The sequence below is a fragment of the Bactrocera neohumeralis genome, chromosome 6, assembly GCF_024586455.1.
Source record: "Bactrocera neohumeralis isolate Rockhampton chromosome 6, APGP_CSIRO_Bneo_wtdbg2-racon-allhic-juicebox.fasta_v2, whole genome shotgun sequence".
Classification (NCBI taxonomy): domain Eukaryota; kingdom Metazoa; phylum Arthropoda; class Insecta; order Diptera; family Tephritidae; genus Bactrocera; species Bactrocera neohumeralis.
This window is the reverse complement of record NC_065923.1, coordinates 67,660,746-67,679,554: the sequence shown is the minus strand read 5'-3', so window position 1 is coordinate 67,679,554 and position 18,809 is coordinate 67,660,746. Positions and strand designations below refer to the sequence as shown.

Below are 18,809 nucleotides of genomic sequence, written 5' to 3'. Positions count from 1 at the left end.
ACAGTCCTTAGCCGGGTAAAAATCCGCGCCCGTCCCGGTTACGCAGAGCCGACTGCTGTGCGAACGGGTTTAAAGTTCTAAAGAACTCAAAACCCATGTCTAAGGTGCTCAATTGGCTTCGCCAAAAAGCGCGTAAAAATCGGTTATGCCGGTAAGTAGCATCCAACATACAAAACTTTCTAAGAGCATATAATAAATGGGTTCTCAGGCTGTAAACACTGATCGGAGGAGCAACGAAGTGTGTCTTACAAGCATATTAATATTCGCAAGTGTATTAGGAACCTTACTCCATTTGAAACAGAATTTTTCGAACTTTTCACTCACACCTATAAAACTTTTGAAAAAATTGTCTCCTTTTTCTGTAACTTTCAGGACAAAAATCTTTCTTTTTAGCAAAAAATCGAATTTTTCCAAAAAATATTTTGCAAAATTTTGCTGTTGTTCATTTTTTAATTCTCAGCAATTTTTATATCTTGAACAGAGTACATTAAGTTTTCTAAAAAGCTTGTAACACCTAGAAGCTGATACCCTATAGATACGAGCTGAGTCGAATTAGCCATAAACGTCTGTCTACCTCTATATACGCGAACTAGTCTCTCAATTTTTGAGATATCGATCTAAAATTTTGCACACATTCTCTTCTCTCGAAGCAGGTTTTCATTGTCGGAACCGCCGATATCTCACCTTTATAGAATATAGGTGCCTTACAAACCTATTTTCGCTGTTTGGCTAAAATTAAGTCCATGTGTTGAAATCTTTTGTATTTGATAAGATATCTTCACGAAATTCAGCATAGATTATTGTCCAAGACAATGCTAGAATCTCCGAATATATTGTACCAATCGGACTTCTATATCATTTAGCTGCTATACGAACCGACCGATCAAAATGAATTTCTTATATGAAAAACTTTTTTATTTGACAGGATATCGTCACTAAATTCTGCATAAATTGTCATTGTTGCCTAAAGCAGCGGTATAATATCCGAGAAAATTTTTGAGATCGCACCACTATAGCATATAGCTGCCATACAAACTGATCTATCAAAATCCAGATAACGATCTTTTTATACCCTTTTATGCTAAAAAAAATTCACTCGTGAAGAGTATTATAGCTATTATGGCTTCGTTGCAGCCGCAGTTTACGTTTTTTTATTGTTTTTTATAGCAATATTTCTCAAACGCGCCCACTGTGCATTCATTAGCTCATACACTCTCGCTGATAGTGGTATCCGTTTGTTTGTTGACGTTGCCGCCGGAGCCGGTTGCCGGCATAGTCAGTACGCTAGCCAGAGTTCGTCATCAGTTTGCATGTTTGAGGCCGATCAGTTGTTAGTTACTTTTAAACACTGGCGCATGTGCTAAATTTCGATCTCGCGACGGAGTCTATTATTTCAACTAATTGTAACGATTTGGTTGGTGTTCATTACTATACTCATTTATGCAAAAAAAATATTATTTATTGAAAACTAGATAATTGATATAAGATATTCACAAAAAAGTTTCAACTATTTTTATTAATTTTTTTAAACGCGTTTGCCATACATACTCTGTGTGAAGAAAACATTTCGAAGAAAGCTGTGCAAACCAACTGCGCTGGTTGGCTTATTGGCAATGAGCATGAAAACGTAAATAAAAATATCAAAGCTAACAAAAGTTATTATGCCTTCACCTAAAAACTACCAAAAATAAAAAAATAACAAAAATAGTACACTTAAATTAAAAAAGGCTGGAAACCCTGAAAACACTTGTACAAATTGTATTCATAAACACAATTTTAGAAATAAACAAATATTGACTTTCCTCAGAAGAAATAAGAAAACCATTTTATAAACAAGTTCTTGTTGTTGTACTATGTTGTATACATGTGCCACCAGCAAAGGTGCCAGTTTCTTTGAGCAACTAGAATTAAAGATGCGTAAACTTTCTTTGAAAATGCGCTAACTGAATTTATTGAATCGCAAACGAGGTGTGTGAATGTGTGCAAAAGTAATTTGTTGTAGCATTAAATATTTGAGCTGACAATCGGCGTAATTGATTGGCGTGAATTGGCGACTTTATTCGTTATATCTAGAAAAGTGTAATAAAAACTCAAGTTAAGAAATCAATAAACATACATATGTATATCTATGTAAATACATATGTACTTTAATTTTTTGGGAAATAAAATTAATTAATTAAAAAGGAAAAACATAAAAAATGTAATAAAGAAAAACCGGAATAAAAATATAAAAACTAAATAAGTTAAAAATAAAAAAAAAATAGAAAATAATAAAATTAATAAATAAATTAAAAAAGTAAAAACAAACTAATTTTATAATAATTAAATAAACATATTTAAATGAAAAATATAAAAAAAAATTAAGTAATTAAAGCCTAAAAAACCAATAAATTATTAATAATGAAAATTAAATTAATAAAAAAAAAATAAATTTACAAAGTAGAAACAAAATTAAAAAAAAAATAAATAGAAAAAGAGAATATAATAAGTAAATGTAAAAAAAATTAATTAAAAATTAAAAAAAAATTAATTATTAAATATACAAATTAAATTAATAAAAAATAAACTGTTAAAAATTAAAATTAAATTGATAAGAAAAAATTAAAAAGTAGAAACAATACATAAAAGTGGAATATAAAATACAAAAAAATAAAAAGTAATGAAAAAATAAAAACAAATTTTTAAGTAAGTAAAATATAAAAAAATGTAAAAAAATTAAATACAAAATATATAAAAAATAAAATATAATAAAAAGAACATTAATAAATAATAAAAATTAAATTGATAAAAAATAATTATAAAAAATTATAAAAGTAGGAACATATAAAAAAAGAATTAAAAAATGATTTGTACTTCATACATAAAAAATAAATAATAATAAAGAAAATTTAAGTATGGACAATAAAAAAAATTAATTATTAATAATAAAAATTAAATTTATAAAAAAATTAAAAAAATGAAATACAAAATATCTAAAAAATAAAATCTAATAAAAAAATAAGAACAAATTTAAAGTTAAAAGCTAAAAAAAGAAATAAATTATTAAACATAACAATTAAATTAATAAAAAATAAATTATTGAAAATAAAAGTTAAATTGATAAAAAAAAATAAAAAATTATAAAAAAAAATAAAAACAAATTTTAAGTAAATAAACTATTAAAAAAAAAAAAAAAAATATCGAGTAAGTAAGAAACTAAAAAAAACAAAAAATATAAATAAATTTCAAGTAAGTAAAAAACTAAAAAAATAAATAAATTATTAATAAATAATAAAAATTAAATTTATAAACAAAAAAAAAAAAAAATTAAAAAAATTAAATACAAAATATCTAAAAAAATAAAAACAAATTTAAAGTTTAAAACTAAAAAAAAAAATAAATTATTAAACATAGGTAACAATTAAATTAATAAAAAATAAATTATTGAAAATAAAAGTTAAATTATAAAAAAATAAAAACAAATTTAAAAACAAATTTCAAGTAAGTAAAAAACTAAAAAAAAAATAAATAAATTATTAATAAATAATAAAAATTAAATTTATAAAAAAATTAAAAAAATGAAATACAAAATATCTAAAAAATAAAATCTAATAAAAATATAAGAACAAATTTAAAGTTAAATACTAAAAAAAGAAATAAATTATTAAACATAAAAATTAAATTAATAAAAAATAAATTATTGAAAATAAAAGTTAAATTGATAAAAAATAAATAAAAAATTATAAAAAAAATAAAAAGAAATTTTAAGTAAATAAAATATTAAAAAAAAAATAAAATAAAAAATATCGAGTAAGTAAGAAACTAATAAAAAATAAAAACAAATTTCAAGTAAGTAAAAAACTAAAAAAAAAATAAATAAATTATTAAATATAAAAATTAAATTAATAAAATAGAAATATAGCTTAAATGTTAAAAAAAAATAATATATGTATATGTATGTATATATATATATGTATATTGAAAAAAAAATATATATAGTAAATAATAATCGCTAAAGTTAACGTTCGGCTGCTCTGGAGCTATAATCCCTGCACAAATAAAAGAAATGATTTTGATCGGTTTGATTCAGTTTGTATAACAACTGCATACTATACTGTTCCGATCTGAACAATATGTTCGGGCAATAATTCATGTAAAATTTTGTTGAGATATCTTGTCAAATAAAAAAGTTTTCCATACATGAACTTGTATTTGAACGAACAGTTAGTATGGAAGCTAAATTCTATAGTAGTCCGATCTGAACAGTTTGTTCGAGAATTATACCGTTGCCATGGACAATAATGTCAAATTTCGTGGATATATTTTGTCATATAAAAGAGATTTCCATATAAAAACTTGATTTTGAACTTCAGTTTGTATTGCTATATCCTAGTTTGACCAGATATCAGCGGTTCCGCTCATGAGCAGCTTTTTGAAGAGAAAAGAAAACGTGCAAAATTTCAGAGCGGTATCTCAAAAAGGTAGGGACGAGTTCGCGTATAAACAGACAGACGGACGAATATGGCTAAAACGGCTCAGCTCGTCACGCCGTTAATAATTATACTTAATAGGGTCTTCAACTAGACAGAGACTCCAAAGATTAATTTTTAATAATGACAATCGTTTGGTCATTCTAAATCGGTTCGTAACTTCAGGGTCATGCTATTTTTTGAAAGCATTTCACGCTATAATATTGATTATCGTTTCGGTTCCGAAGAGATAAGCGTCGCAAACATGGAGCAAATATGGGCACGAGCCTATAAAAAGGCAAAAATGACGTAAAATATGGCTTTTCGGCACAGTTTCCATTTCCACCGCACAACGATTTAATTATTTAGTTCTAAAAAAACTCAATTAAATGATTAATTTTTCAGCCGTAGTTATTCTTCGGTTCATAAAAAAATGTACTTTTTAAGTATTATATATGTATGTGCCTCAGTTCCTTTTCGGTTTTAATATTTAGTTCTAAAAAAACTCAATTAAATGAGTGTTCTTATAGTACATTGTACTTTTGCAAGCTCTGATGCAAATTTAAGTTCTTTTAATATCGTGTTTTGGAAACATTTTCCGTTTAAACATAGTATTTTGCTTCAGTAAGTAATTTAAAATACGTATCTTAGGATCTTGGCTCTCAGTAAGTTTAATTTTTCTTTAGTTGTAGGTGTTCTAACTACTCATTGTTCTATCAGTGTAAGGTTGAAAACTTAGCAAATGCCAGTTATAGAAACTGATTTGTAAAAATCACGCTACAAACATCTGAGTACTTCATTCTTGATAGTTCCGCTTTTACGAGATCAAACCTAAATCTCCTCAGATCTTCCACATTCCGACAATCAAGTGATGGATTCAAGGAGCTTTACGAGCGTTCTAATGAATGAGTTTCTTTTTTGGCCTCACTAAAGCACAAATTGTATATAGCAGTAGTAATACCAGTCTAGAAAAAAGGTCATAGTACCTAACTAACTTGTGTTCAGTTATTTGAACTCTTTATGCCTTGCTTATCGTAATCAAATTTTAAACTTTATTCGCTAAGCTTTAACTTTCCATCGGGGATCGAGCTGAAAGAGGTTTCCTTTCTATGCAAGCAAAAATATGGAAAACCCCCACAAACATGTGTAACGATGACCGATGTGTATCGTGTCAGAATGATGGATAAACTCTACAGTGTTGACATATTGCTATTACTGAAATTAATTAAAATATGTACGAAGTCTTTCTGCACTTCCAATGTTAGCTGAAATAAACATGTGACACCTCAAGGCGATTAGAAATAGATTATTATTATGAAAGCTTAAATTAGATGTCATCGACGCAAGGCTCTATGAAAATGTTATGTGGAAATATAATTTCGTGGACAACTGTTGTCAAAAAGTGGTGATATTGACACGGAATGACAGATTTGCTTTCCTAAGACGTTTTATTTCAACTGATTTTTGAAAAGTATGGCGCATGTCAGCAGTTCTTAAACCATTGGGGTGCTCAAAGCCAAAAAGATTCCACACACCAAGTCAAAGAAATATAATTTTTTACTATTCGTCAGCGATTTTTACTTAACTGCCCATTTTATCGGCCGTCGGTCTTAAGATCCCTTCCGGTCCGGTCTGAAAGATTCTCTTGCTTATCAGCTTTCAAGTATTGATTCGACGAAAACCTAGTAATAACGTGCTAATAAAGCTATGTAGACTGAGTATTTACAGTTCCGTTCTAAATATTCAGTGTTTAGAGCGAAATATTGATGAAAGTAAACGAACTGCCGCTATTTGCTGAGCACAAAAAAGCTAAACAATGCATAATTCCCAACAATTCATTTATAAACAATTACGAAATCCAAACTCGACCCAGCGCTGTCAGTTCAACTGGTTACAAACCATTTTGCGATTAGTATGAGTCAGAAGTCTAACAAGTCAGCCGGCTGTCATTTTTCCATACAAGCAACTGACTATTCTACGCGTTGACGTACTACGAGCTGTCAACCGCAAGATTTCGGTGTAAATAAATATGTTTCGCGCTAGTTCCAGAGCTACACTACACTACACTACACTAACTGTAAAATTTGATTTATATACTCAGTTAAAATATTTTTCTCAGGTGCTTCATGTTATTGTTTCAAAAATAATAATGAATCGACGTATCTTTGCTTTTTTTTTCTGAACCAACTTTTCAAAAAAATCTTTTAGTTCCGACTTCAAATTGCTTTTACTGCAAGGTACACACACTTTAAGACACTTAGATACTGCCGCTAAAAAGAAATGTATAAAAATATGCGAAACATTTTCATTAGCTCAGCACTTAAAAAGCGTTTCCGCCATATTTCTGATAACAAACGGTAAAACCAAAATAAATATTGCAAACATTCGCTATTTTTTTTTGTTTATTATACTTTACATACTTGACTTTTTCAATCTCAGTTGTGCTCAGCATATTAATCGAATTATGAAGAGTGTATTAATTGCTAAAATAGAGCGCTATATTGGTTAATCTGCTGAGTAATATACTTATATGAGGACGGTTCGATAAGTATTTAGCCTAAAAAAGAGTAAGGAGTATTTGAAAAGATGGTGATTTATTTCTGAATATAGTATCCTCAATACACCTGGCACAATAATGAATCAACTTCTTTAACCTGTTTGAAAAATAAGTTTTCTGAAAGGACTCTTTCAACTCAAATTGCTGGCCGGCGAGTCATTTCTTGCAAATTGTCAAACATAATAAGTCGCACGGAACCAAGTCTAGAGAATAGAGGGTGTGAGGCAGTAGTTCGAAACCTAATTTGACCAATTTGCCTGTGACGAGGGCGGAGGTGTTAGCCAGTGCGTGGTTATGGTGGAATAACAGGTGGGGTATGTGACTCACACGATCTTTTAAGATGTATAGTGTTTCAACTCTCTCGTGATAGCTACAATAAGCCTGTCTGTCAACAGTGTTTTTTCACATAATTGTCCATAGTAGCCGTTTTCGGGGCATCTAAGCGTGGCTCATTAAAAATCCTTAAACGACTTTACTTTTTCGTATAGTTTTGTTGAAATAAATAAAATCAGTATGATAATAAAAAAAAAAAAACTAATTAGTATATTACTGCGAAGGTATTTTATCAGAAACCGGGAAAATGAACACTTTAAGTGTCAGGGCGAGAGACATTCCGAAATCTTCTCCCACTTCGACTGCATCCGTGATAACTTGGACCACTGCGTCGCGGATCCCACTACTAGCGGCTCCGAGAGATATGTGAAGTAAGCTTTTGCACCGATTGAAGCTCAAGGGGCATGTTGGAGGGGTAGTCTTCTGTCGGGAGCTCTCAATCAACTCTTGTAACGAACTGCTAGACCATTGTAATGCAGTTTCTTTTAAAGAGGTATTCATTCACTCCGATAGCAGTTCTGCTATACAGGCCTAGGGTTCACTTACATTGCGCTCAAAACTGCTAAAGGAGTGCATATTCACACTAGCTGTTGCATCAGGCTACTTTCATATTAAACTTGTATGGTGCCTGGGAATGGTCGGTGATAGTTGTAGGGAGTCCTCTGTCGGCAGCTCTCAATCAACTCTTGTACTAGAGTGCCAGATCATTGTAGTGTCTTTCAAGCAGAACTGGCAGTCATGAAAGTAGCAGAAGATGTACTGCTCCAAAGTGCAGTTTCTTTTAAGGAGATATGCGTTCACTCCGATAGCAGATTTGCTATACAGGCTTTGTTTTCGCTTACATTGAGCTCAAAGCTCCTTGATTAGCTGCATGTCCGCACTAGCTGTAGCATCAAGCAACTTTCATATTAAACCTGCCTAGGTACCTGGCCACAGCGAAATCGTCAAAAATTCTAAAGCCAAAGAGCTTGCAAGAAAGGCAGCCATACCAAAATTCCTTCAGTATGGGAACCAGCAGGGCTTCTCGTGTCTTTGGGAACTCGGAAACTGGTTCCAAGGGATTCGCGCGAGCTCAGCAAGCGTTGGTCAGCAACCAATAAATGTGGGATTTTGAAAATCCTCTAGCCAAGAGTGAGACATAAATTGCTCCTAGCAAGGCTCACATAGCCGCAATAATAGCCGTTCTGTCACTGTCCATTGACATGTACGGTTTAAGGCTAAAGCCTTTGTAGAACACAACTTGTTAAAGTTGAGGAAGAAGGTGTAAGCATCTAGACACTTTCTCCTCTACTGTCCGGTTTTTGCCAAACTAATGTTAAATCATCTCAGTTGACATACTTTTTACGAATCCGCAGAATTCGCTGGATTTGACTTTAGCTGCCTTAATAAATTTGTGGCAGGCTCTAGGCGTTTTGTCGATATACTATGGTCTTTTTGATCCAAACCAAGGAGTTGAGTGCATCATAATAAAAATGATCTCTAGCAGTCCAGGTGGGATTATTCGTGGCTTCTTGAGAAATCAGCATATTTACCTAACCAAACTTAGTGTTCCGAATCAATCGACAAAGGGATCAGCTTTAGCAGCTATTTCTCGTGGAATAAAGCCGAATCTATCCACAAAGAGATCACTTTTGGAAGCTCCTTCTTGTTGAATAAAGCTCGAAGTAGACTTACTTAAATATAATTGAACCGTTCGGAGACGGCTTAACAATTTTACTTTTACAGTTAGATGAATCCGAAATCAAGAACATTCCGGATTTATAGCCGATTAATTAGTGGAAAAGCTTCCCGAAATCCATAACTAGTATATAAGATGAGGCGCGTCCTTGAAGTGTTTGAGAAAATAATTATTTGAAATACCTATGCCTATAATTTGATAGAACTTTATCACAGAGATATAGAGAAAGATACGAAATTTTCAGCTATGAAAAGTCCAAGTTATATACAAACAAATACTACATTAAATATACATTAACTGATTCATAAATATCTTTAAATTTGGTATAGAATATTTACAATTTAAATTGTAGGCATTACAAACTAAATTGCTATTCAAGCATGCCACAATAGAGACAGACACCTATTATTATATAACGCAATAGTTATAGTTTTCAAAAGATTCATTCAAAAGTGTGCACTAAAGAGCAAATAATTGCCACTATCTGGAATAACTAGTATATGTATGTATGAAATCATTAAACAAGTGAACGCGTGCTTTAACGCGACACACAGGCTTGACAAAAGTTAGGCCGAGTTTCTGCACGATTTTGGGGGGCTACAACGATTTAAAACTCTTTGGCTAACTGAATAACACTTTTTTGAACTTTTTAAGTATGAGGTTTTGAAATTTATTGCACAACTTATTCATAATTTTGAGTACTGCTTCGTATGGAACTCGAACCTAGGCTCAATCAAGCGGTAGTCACGTGCCTACAACACTCTGCTACCGCCACAGAGTAGTCACAATTACATTTATTAACGCAGTCGAAGTAAAAAGCGATTATATACTTATGAACTGCAATATGTATGTATGTGCATTGAGTTCATTATATTTAAGCACTTAAATAATGTGCGGTTAGGTGTGATTTTTTTAAATTGTCATATAAAAGCTACATTTTATCTTTCATTGCAATCAAAAATTATTAAAGCATCATTTTTATTCTAGTTTAATTGAGACATGAAAGCAGTGGACGTCGCTCACCGGCTACTGCCCGGCATTAAATGGTTACATGGTTATACGGCGCAAGATGCTGTAGCCGATCTGATTGCTGGCATTACAGTGGGCTTAACGGTATTGCCGCAGGGTCTTGCTTATGCGACATTGGCTGGACTGGAACCACAAGTGTGTACTTAAAACTCTAACCTCACATGCTTCTCTTTTATGTACTGGCATTCTAATAATACTGTACTTCTCTAGTATGGTCTCTACTCGGCATTCGTTGGTGGCATCGTGTATGCCTTTTTGGGCAGCTGTCGTCAGGTGACTATCGGTCCAACAGCGCTTTTGGCGCTCATGACTAGCCGACACACAAGTTTCGGCCTGAACTCTGGTCCAGCGTATGCGATATTATTGTGTTTGATCTCCGGACTTGTTGAGTTCCTGATGGCTGTGCTGCGCTTAGGTGAGTCAGGCTTATATATAAAATAGTTGTATTAATATATTCATATGTGGTATACTCAGGTGCGCTTGTGGACCTAATTTCACTGCCAGTAACTGTGGGTTTCACCTCCGCGACGGCGGTCATCATTGGCACTTCGCAGCTGAAAGTAAATATTTCTTGTTTCTAGCTTTGTGTTTGTTTTAAGTAAATATTTCGTCTTTAGGGTCTGCTTGGTATACGTGGCGGTGGCGGCGGTTCCGGATTTATGAAAACAATGGAGTCGGTTTTTACGAATTTAGACAAAATACGTTATGGTGACTTTACTTTGGGCATTGTTGCTATCACCATTTTGCTTTTGTTGCGGGTAAGTGTTTACAATTTGCTGAATGAAGTGTTTTGATTACATAATTATTATCTCTAAAACTATGCACTTGAGGTAAATAACTTAACTGTGCATGAAGTGCATTAGTAAGGCTTGATGAAGATAAGGATTTTAAATTATTTGATATTATAGTATTAAAGAGGATCTCGACCGCTTTTCTGCAGCACTCAGTATTGTTCAAGTTTTTCTAGCAAAATCTATAATTATTGCTGTTAATATTTAGGATCCAGAGGAGAGTAAGGTTAGGTTTAGGACACAAGCTGCTTCAACGGCGTTCAGCCAAATATATATTGTTATTAGGCACGTGGCGACACTAAAAGGCATTCAATCACGATCTGAACCGAGGTCTGGACTTCTGTTTAGAAATTGACAACCATTGATCGAAAAAGATCTTGGGCGCACCTGATACGCAGAACCCATAAACTTCCCAGAATACCATCCACAACTGAAATGTTTTTTTTGTTCTTTACGCCAAGTGTATGTCGTTAGGACGTCTTTATTATTTGAGTTGCAGGATGTCGGTTGCCGTCAGAGTAGTTTAGGTACAATCTTTTTGGTGTTTCTGGGAGACCAATACTTGAACTTGACTCCAAATTTAGCTTTGGATAGTTTTCTCCCCGTAAAAGATTAAGCAGATGCTCTACAAAAGCTCTGTTCGGGTCCACATTGCCGACCAAACCTATGTCGTTGGGGTGTAAGAAAACATTCTTGAAGTAATTTGGAGGAATGCTGCCGAGTTGACAATCCTTGGCCGGATAAAAACTCGGTTACTTTCGTGTACAAAGACTCGACTGTCATGGAAACCCACCGGACTTTACCCTCATAATTTTTCCAAAAAGATTTTTTTTGAGAATATTTAATGCTACTACAACAATAATCACAATTATGTGAGTAGGGAGATCTCGAAGCTAAGCAGGTCTAAGCTCATAATTCGCATTTCGAAAATTTATAATCTAATGAAAGATTTTTTTTGTGCTAAAAGTTATTCCGACCTTGATTTTTCCTCTTATCCCTTTCTATAGAAATTGAAGGATGTCAAAATACCAGGTCGTCGCATCTTGAGCGGCACACTTTGGGTCGTTGCAACCGGCCGTAATGCTTTGGTAGTGCTCATTGCCAGTATTTTAGCTTATAATACATGTGAAACTCACGAGTCCTGTCCGTTCGTGTTGACGGGCAAAGTGAAAAGCGGTTTTCCAGATGTCGAATTTCCAAAATTCCATACAACAATACAGGCAGCGAATGGTACTGCAATTGAACAGGACTATAAGGATATGGTAAGTCCGACAATAATTAGAAAAAGTTCCGCAAGAATAATTTTCTTTCGCTTTCAGTTGAAGGAGCTTGGTCCCTCCATGATTATACTGCCAGTAATTGCTGTGCTGGGCAACGTCGCCATCTCGAAGGCATTCAGCAGTGCCGGCATAAGTCCGACACGCGAATTGGTGGCGCTCTCACTCAGCAATGTGGTCGGTTCGTTCTTCTCTTCAATGCCCGTGACCGGTTCCTTTTCGCGCAGCGCTGTGAATCATGCGAGTGGTGTGCGCACACCCATTGGCGGTTTCTACACCAGCGCTTTGGTGTTACTGGCGCTCGGTTTGCTCGCGCCCTACTTTCAGTACATACCGAAGGCAGCGCTCAGCGCAGTCATCATCTCGGCGGTGATATTTATGATTGAATTTGAGGTAGATGCTGTAGCTGTGATATTTAAATTGGAAGTGAAAGTCATTTTTTATATTCCTTTGTTTGTTTCATTCAAGGTCGTCAAACCACTTTGGCGCTGCAGTCGTCGCGAATTACTGCCTGGCGCTATAACATTCGTTGTCAGCCTTGCAATCGGTGTAGAGCTTGGTTTGCTGTTGGGCGTGGGTGTAGATGTGGCTTACCTGGTGTATCGTGCCGCACGTCCGGCGCTTACAGTCTCCAAATTGAGGGTATATTTAATAAAAATAATCTCTTATGCATTTTTATACCCGGAACACGGTTATTAAGTTTGCCGCGATGTTTGTAACACCCAAAAGTGAACGTCGGACACTTTTTCCTGTAATATATAAATGTTCAGCGTGAGGAGCTAAGCCAATTAAGCCACGTCCGTCAGTCCATTTGTATGTATATACGCGAACTAGTCTCTCAGTTGTCGAGATATCGATCTGAAATTTTGTACTCGTCCTTTTCAACGCAAGTAGCTACTTATTCGTCGTAACCGCCGATATCAGACCACTATAACCGAACTATCAAAATCATATCTTTTCAAGGAAAACTTTTTTATTTGTTGAGATATCTTCAAGAAATTTGGCTCGAATTATTTGCTAAAGCAACGATATAATCTCCGAAGAAATGGTTCAGTTCGAATAACTATAGCATAAAGCTGCCATATAAACTGACCATTCAAACTCAATTCCTTGTATGGAACAATTTTTTGTTTGGCGATATCTTCACGAAATTTTGCACGGATTTTTGTCAAAGACATTCCTAAAATCTCCGATTATATTGTTCAGATCGGACTACTTTAGCACCAGGCTGCCATTCAAACTGACCCGTAACTGCCGTTTCCACGACTGTCGGTACGTAGACCCGGAACAGACCACGATTTTTTATCCGGTCAAGAACAGAATTGTGCCGCCACAACAACAAACAATCCGCACAAATTAATAATATCTTTTTATATCTCTTTAAGATATAATTTATGCACCTGTGTAGGGCATTATGGCTTCGGTGCAACCGAAGTTAACATTTTTTTATTGTTTTTGGAAAAAGCAGTAGTTTTTATATAATTCTTAATGCGTTTTAGACCACCAATGGCACAGATTACATACTAATGCGTCCCATACACAGTTCACTCTACTTTCCCGCAATTGAGTGGGTGCGCACTGGCATATCGAAGGCTGTCGTCATGCACGGTACGGCGCCTGTGGTCCTGGATTGCTCCAATATGCATGGTAAATAATAAAAATTAAAAAATATTTATATATTTTATTATTATAATTTTTTAAATTTTTATTCTTTTTCACGGCAGAGCTCGATTTTACGGCTGCGCGCGGCATGGGCGCTTTGAATAAAGAGTTAGCTAGCAAATTTGTGCCATTCTTTCTGCTAAAAGCGTCTAAAGAGATCTGTGTCATACTAAAGGAATCGACAAATTGCGATTTTTCAACGATAGAAACACCAGATGATTTGGAATATATACTAGAAAATAGTGAGTAGAAAATATTTTTCGAATATAACTGTACAAACTAATAGTAAATTGCTTATATTTACATAACGTCACTAAAACCTAACTGTTAATGTTAAATACTCATTTACCTGTGTGTTTGCGTGTTTATTTCTTAATCTACCCTCAGCGGCATCGATCGACGATCATCGCTTGCAAGTTACCATTCCGCTAATTTCTGCACAAACTAAAGTAAATTGTGGTGACTCCACGACGATTGATGGCGGTGGCGGTGGCGGACATTTGTAGATTTATATACAACATGTAGATTTTATAGCATATTTAAAATTTACATTTTTTAAATTAGTTTAATGCAAGGAAGCAGCAGTAATGTAATATTTTGAGTAATGTTTCAATTGGTTTCCTTGCAATGTTTGGCTAATGCTGTTCTAAGTATTTTTACATTCATGTACATTTGTGTTTTATATGAATATGTAGTTGTAGCAAATTTAACTGTATTTTGTTGAGAAGTTTGACTTTCTTAATTTGGATAAAGTTTGCAAAGTCTATATTCCGCTTTTTACGGTTAATATTGGCAACTGCGTGGCGATTCAATTAAAAATGGATTCTTAGGAAATTAAGAGAGCAAATTTTTTTATAAAATGTATTGGGGAAATCATTTTAATTTATTTTTTTTTTTTTTTTTAATTTTTTTTAATTTTTTTTTTTTTATTTACTTTATTTTTTTTTTTTATTTAGTTCTATTTATTGTTATATTTATATATTTAATTATCCACATTTTTTTATCGATTTGATGTTAAAATTTATATTTTAATTGTTTCAATGTTTTTAGTTTCCGTTTTTAAAATCAATTTTATGTATTGGGAAAATGTTTTTAAATGAAAAAATAGAATTTATATATAATATTTTTTTTTATTTTAATTTGCTTTTTAGTTTTCGGTTCATTTGTGGTTTTTACTTTTTTATTTATTATATTTTTTTGAAATTTTCCACATTTTTTTAACGGTTTTAACTGTTTAAATCGATTTTATGTATTGGGAAAATCTTTTTAAATGAAAAAATAGAATTTATGTATGTATTAATTTTTTATTTTATTTTTTTTTTTTTTTAATTTTCGGTTAATTTGTGGTTTTTTCTTTTTTATTTATTATATTTTTTTGAAATTTTCCACATTTTTTTAACGGTTTTAATTTATATTTAATTTTACCATTTTATGAAAATTCAATATTCAATATTTTAGTTTACTAAGAACAAATTTTAAATCGATTTTTGTTAAAAAATTATATTTTAGTTTTATGATTTTATAAGAATTCATTTTCGTTTTTAAGTTTATTAAAAATTCGATTTGATGTCAAAATTTATATTTTAATTTTACGTTTTTTTATTTTTTTAGCTTACGTTTTTAATAAGAACACATTTTTAATTCGATTTTTTGTCAACATTTTTTTTTTAATTTTACAACTTCATTAGAATCCATTTTCTATTGTATTGACAAAATATCGTTTTATATTTACCATTGAGAAGCTTTGTACACAATTTCATATGGTTTTTGTTCCATTTTTACACACTTCATCTAAATAGTTAGGTTAAGTTTTAAGCACAAATTGGTTAATGTAATAAATAAATATTTATTTTTTTGTAACCAAAAATCATGTAAAAGTGAGTTAAACATTTTTTATTGAAATAAATGGCTTTATACTATTTTTCTAAGTGTACATTAAATTTTCTTCTTACAGACCCATTGAAAAATAATTACTAAACAACAATGTTTTATTATTATTATATTTTCTTTATTTTTTTTCTGTTTTATTTGTTTTCTGTTTTTGGAAAAAAGTTCTTTAAGTTTTTACGGCATATGAAAAACATTTCTTTATAAATTTGTAAGTAAAATGGTTCCATTTTTGTGTTTCCTCGAAAATAAAATGTTATTCTGCTGCCGTGAATCATGTCACAAAAATCAGCTTTTCTTGTTGATTTTTTAAATTTTGAGGTTATTTGCCATTTAGACATTGTTATATTTTTTTTATTTATTAACCCTTTTTTCTTTTATACTATATTAATTCCTGTCTCTTTACACCACAAATGTTAAAATTCTTTAGGTCTGAAGGTAAATGGTCTATCTCTGACTTACAATAAACATTTACGTCAGCGGGAAATTTATTATGAGATGCAAAAACGTTAGAAACCAGAGTGAGAGCTGAGAATAATTTACTAGAGTTTAAAGCGTTGTACTCAGAAATTTTTTTAGCGATATGCTGTTAGGCTACTATAAACAACTTTGAGTTAATAAATGTCATCAAAAGCTGTTCCAACAATCATTTTTGTGGTGAAGGTAAAAATTGCTACAATTTTCAAGTTCAATGCAAAGCAAAGTTAGGAAATGGTGGTTCAAGCGGAAACTTTGATAATATTTTTTTATAATAATTATATTTTAATTAAAAAAAAATTACAATAATATATTAAAAAAAAATTAGAAAAAATAATTTTTTATAATAATTATAACTTTTTAAATTGTTATAATATATCATTGATTTTATTGATAATAATTTCATTGCTTTTAAAATCTTAAGAAAATTATTTTATAGATAATTAATTAAAAAGTTAATAAATAATAGTTAATTGAAATCATTTTTAAAATATAATTAATTTTTTTTTACCAATTAAAAGTAATTTAATTTAATAAATTATTAAAAAAAAAAAATTTCTAACAATTAAAATTTTTTAATTTATTAAAATATACATACATATATCGTTGATTTTATTGATAAGAATTTTCTTGCTTTTAAAATCTTAAAAAAAATATTTTATAGATAATTAATTTAAATCATTTTTAAAATATAACTAAAATTTTTTTACTAATAAAAGTTAAGACAACTGTTTTACAATAAAATTTATAAAATATTTTTAATAAAAGTTTAAAAAAAATATTTTTTTTAATTTATTATTTTATATCGATGATTTATTTATAAAAAGTTTATTGCTTTTATAATCTAAAAAAAAAAATATTTTGTAGATAATTAAGTGATAAACAATAATTTACTTAAATCATTTTTAAAATATAGTTAACATGTTTTTACAAATAAAAAATATAATTTTGTTTACAATAAGAATTTGTAAAATATTTTTCATAAAAATTTAGAAAAAATAATTTTTTTAAATAAAAATTCCAAGTTTTACAAAAAAAAAATATTTTTAATATCATTTGTAAAATATTTTTTTAAAATTTAGTTTTTTTTATATAATAAATTCAAAAATAAACAAAAAAAGCATTTGTAAAATATTTTTAATAAAAATTTAGAAAAAATAATTTTTTAAATAACAAATTCAAAAATTTTTTTAATATTACAAAAAATTTAGAAAAAATATATTTTTTATAATAATAAATTTAACAATTTTTTTGTTTAATAATACAAAGAGTTTAGAAAAATAGTTTTATTTATTTTTGTTAATTGAAATCTAATACAAATATAATTTAATAAGAATAGTCCCTTTTGGTGCTCTCAACACAGTTTTCCCAGCAATTTTTCAGTAAGGTATTCAAGTTGTGAGTTATTTACGATCTTTCAAACCAAATGAGTTAAAGAAGAGTCTGCAGTGTAAAAAAATAAGTAAAATTTATAAGTTTAAAAGCTTCTACTATGATATTTTTCAATTTCTATGTATACATAAAAACATATTCTTCACTTTTCTGCAATAATTTTTATTATATTTGCCAAATTTTTAAGAAAACTTCTACTGCGATACTTTTTTCGATAGACATTTCTTTGCGTAGAGTTTTATAAAATATTTTTTTTTTCATTTTGCTTCAATCATTGTTTTTATATTTTTATAATTTTTAATATTTACTTAAAATTTTCATATCTGACTTGTTTTTGTGCCACATGGCAACTTCTTGAACATCTAACTACACATGGACAACAAAACTGTCATGCGCAGTTTGAGCGCCACTGTTGGACACACACAGCAAAGGCGAGTTTGTTTATTTTTAGATCCGCCTGCTATCGTTTATGTTCGCCTGGTACTCGGCGATGCCTCTGAAAACCAGAATTTGTCTGCACCCAGCAGCGCAAGTTGTTTTTTTTTATGAAAAATTACCCTATATTGTCAAAAGTGTGCTCAAAAGGTCAGAATAAAATTACTCTATCCATATTTAAGAAATAAATTCGCAAAAAGTCTTTTTTTTTTACCTTGAAACCCTCACCCTTCACTTAATTAATAACGCTAGTTTGCAATCATTTTGGTACTGAGATGCGGTTTCTTGCAAATTTTGGATTGTTAGAACCGAAATTTCCTTGCACGTAGCATATTTGTATTTTGTCAAGTTATTTGGGGGTCGAATCACTACCATTTACTAAATAATAAAAATAACTTTACGGGATGGACAATTTTTGGACTCAAATTCGTGATAAGAACACCTCAAATAATCCAAAAACCGCTTGTTCCTTCCGATTTGTTGAGTAGTGTAATGAGTAAAAAGCGTAATAACAATAAAAAAATTCGAATTAAAAATATAAATTGAAAAAAGTAAAAATATAAAAAAATCAAATTATGTATTTAAAAAAATATTTATAGCAATTAATTAAAAATAATAGTTTAGAGTTTTGAAAAACCGCCAAATTTGTCCTGAAATATTCAGAATTATTTTTGGATTTTTGGTTATAAATATGTACATATTCGAAAATACATCAGATGTGTTGAGTAGTTTTATGAGTAAAAATGTAACAACAATAAAAAAAATATATAAAAAAATTTAAATTATGTACATAATATACAATATATAAAAAATTATAAAAAATAAATTAATAAAAAAAATATA

General features: G+C 30.6%; 1 protein-coding gene across 5 annotated transcripts in view; it reads left to right on the top strand.

The window, feature by feature from the left end:
* Positions 1 to 18,809, top strand: part of LOC126763608 (sodium-independent sulfate anion transporter) — a 28,873-nt gene that overhangs the window by 9,494 nt on the left and 570 nt on the right. The window contains exons 1-11 of one of the 5 annotated variants that reach the window (XM_050481267.1): positions 1,310 to 1,414; positions 10,004 to 10,180; positions 10,256 to 10,460; positions 10,520 to 10,605; positions 10,663 to 10,803; positions 11,844 to 12,098; positions 12,156 to 12,506; positions 12,582 to 12,755; positions 13,613 to 13,760; positions 13,838 to 14,017; positions 16,093 to 16,420. In XM_050481267.1, coding sequence (XP_050337224.1) covers positions 10,016 to 10,180; positions 10,256 to 10,460; positions 10,520 to 10,605; positions 10,663 to 10,803; positions 11,844 to 12,098; positions 12,156 to 12,506; positions 12,582 to 12,755; positions 13,613 to 13,760; positions 13,838 to 14,017; positions 16,093 to 16,175 — 1,788 coding nt within the window. In that variant the 5' untranslated portion in view covers positions 1,310 to 1,414; positions 10,004 to 10,015 and the 3' untranslated portion in view covers positions 16,176 to 16,420. Of the gene's footprint in view, positions 1 to 1,309; positions 1,415 to 1,459; positions 1,628 to 10,003; positions 10,181 to 10,255; positions 10,461 to 10,519; positions 10,606 to 10,662; positions 10,804 to 11,843; positions 12,099 to 12,155; positions 12,507 to 12,581; positions 12,756 to 13,612; positions 13,761 to 13,837; positions 14,018 to 14,162; positions 14,614 to 16,092; positions 16,421 to 18,809 lie in introns of those variants that run through there. The other 4 variants (XM_050481264.1, XM_050481266.1, XM_050481265.1 and 1 more) reach the window with 4 other exon arrangements.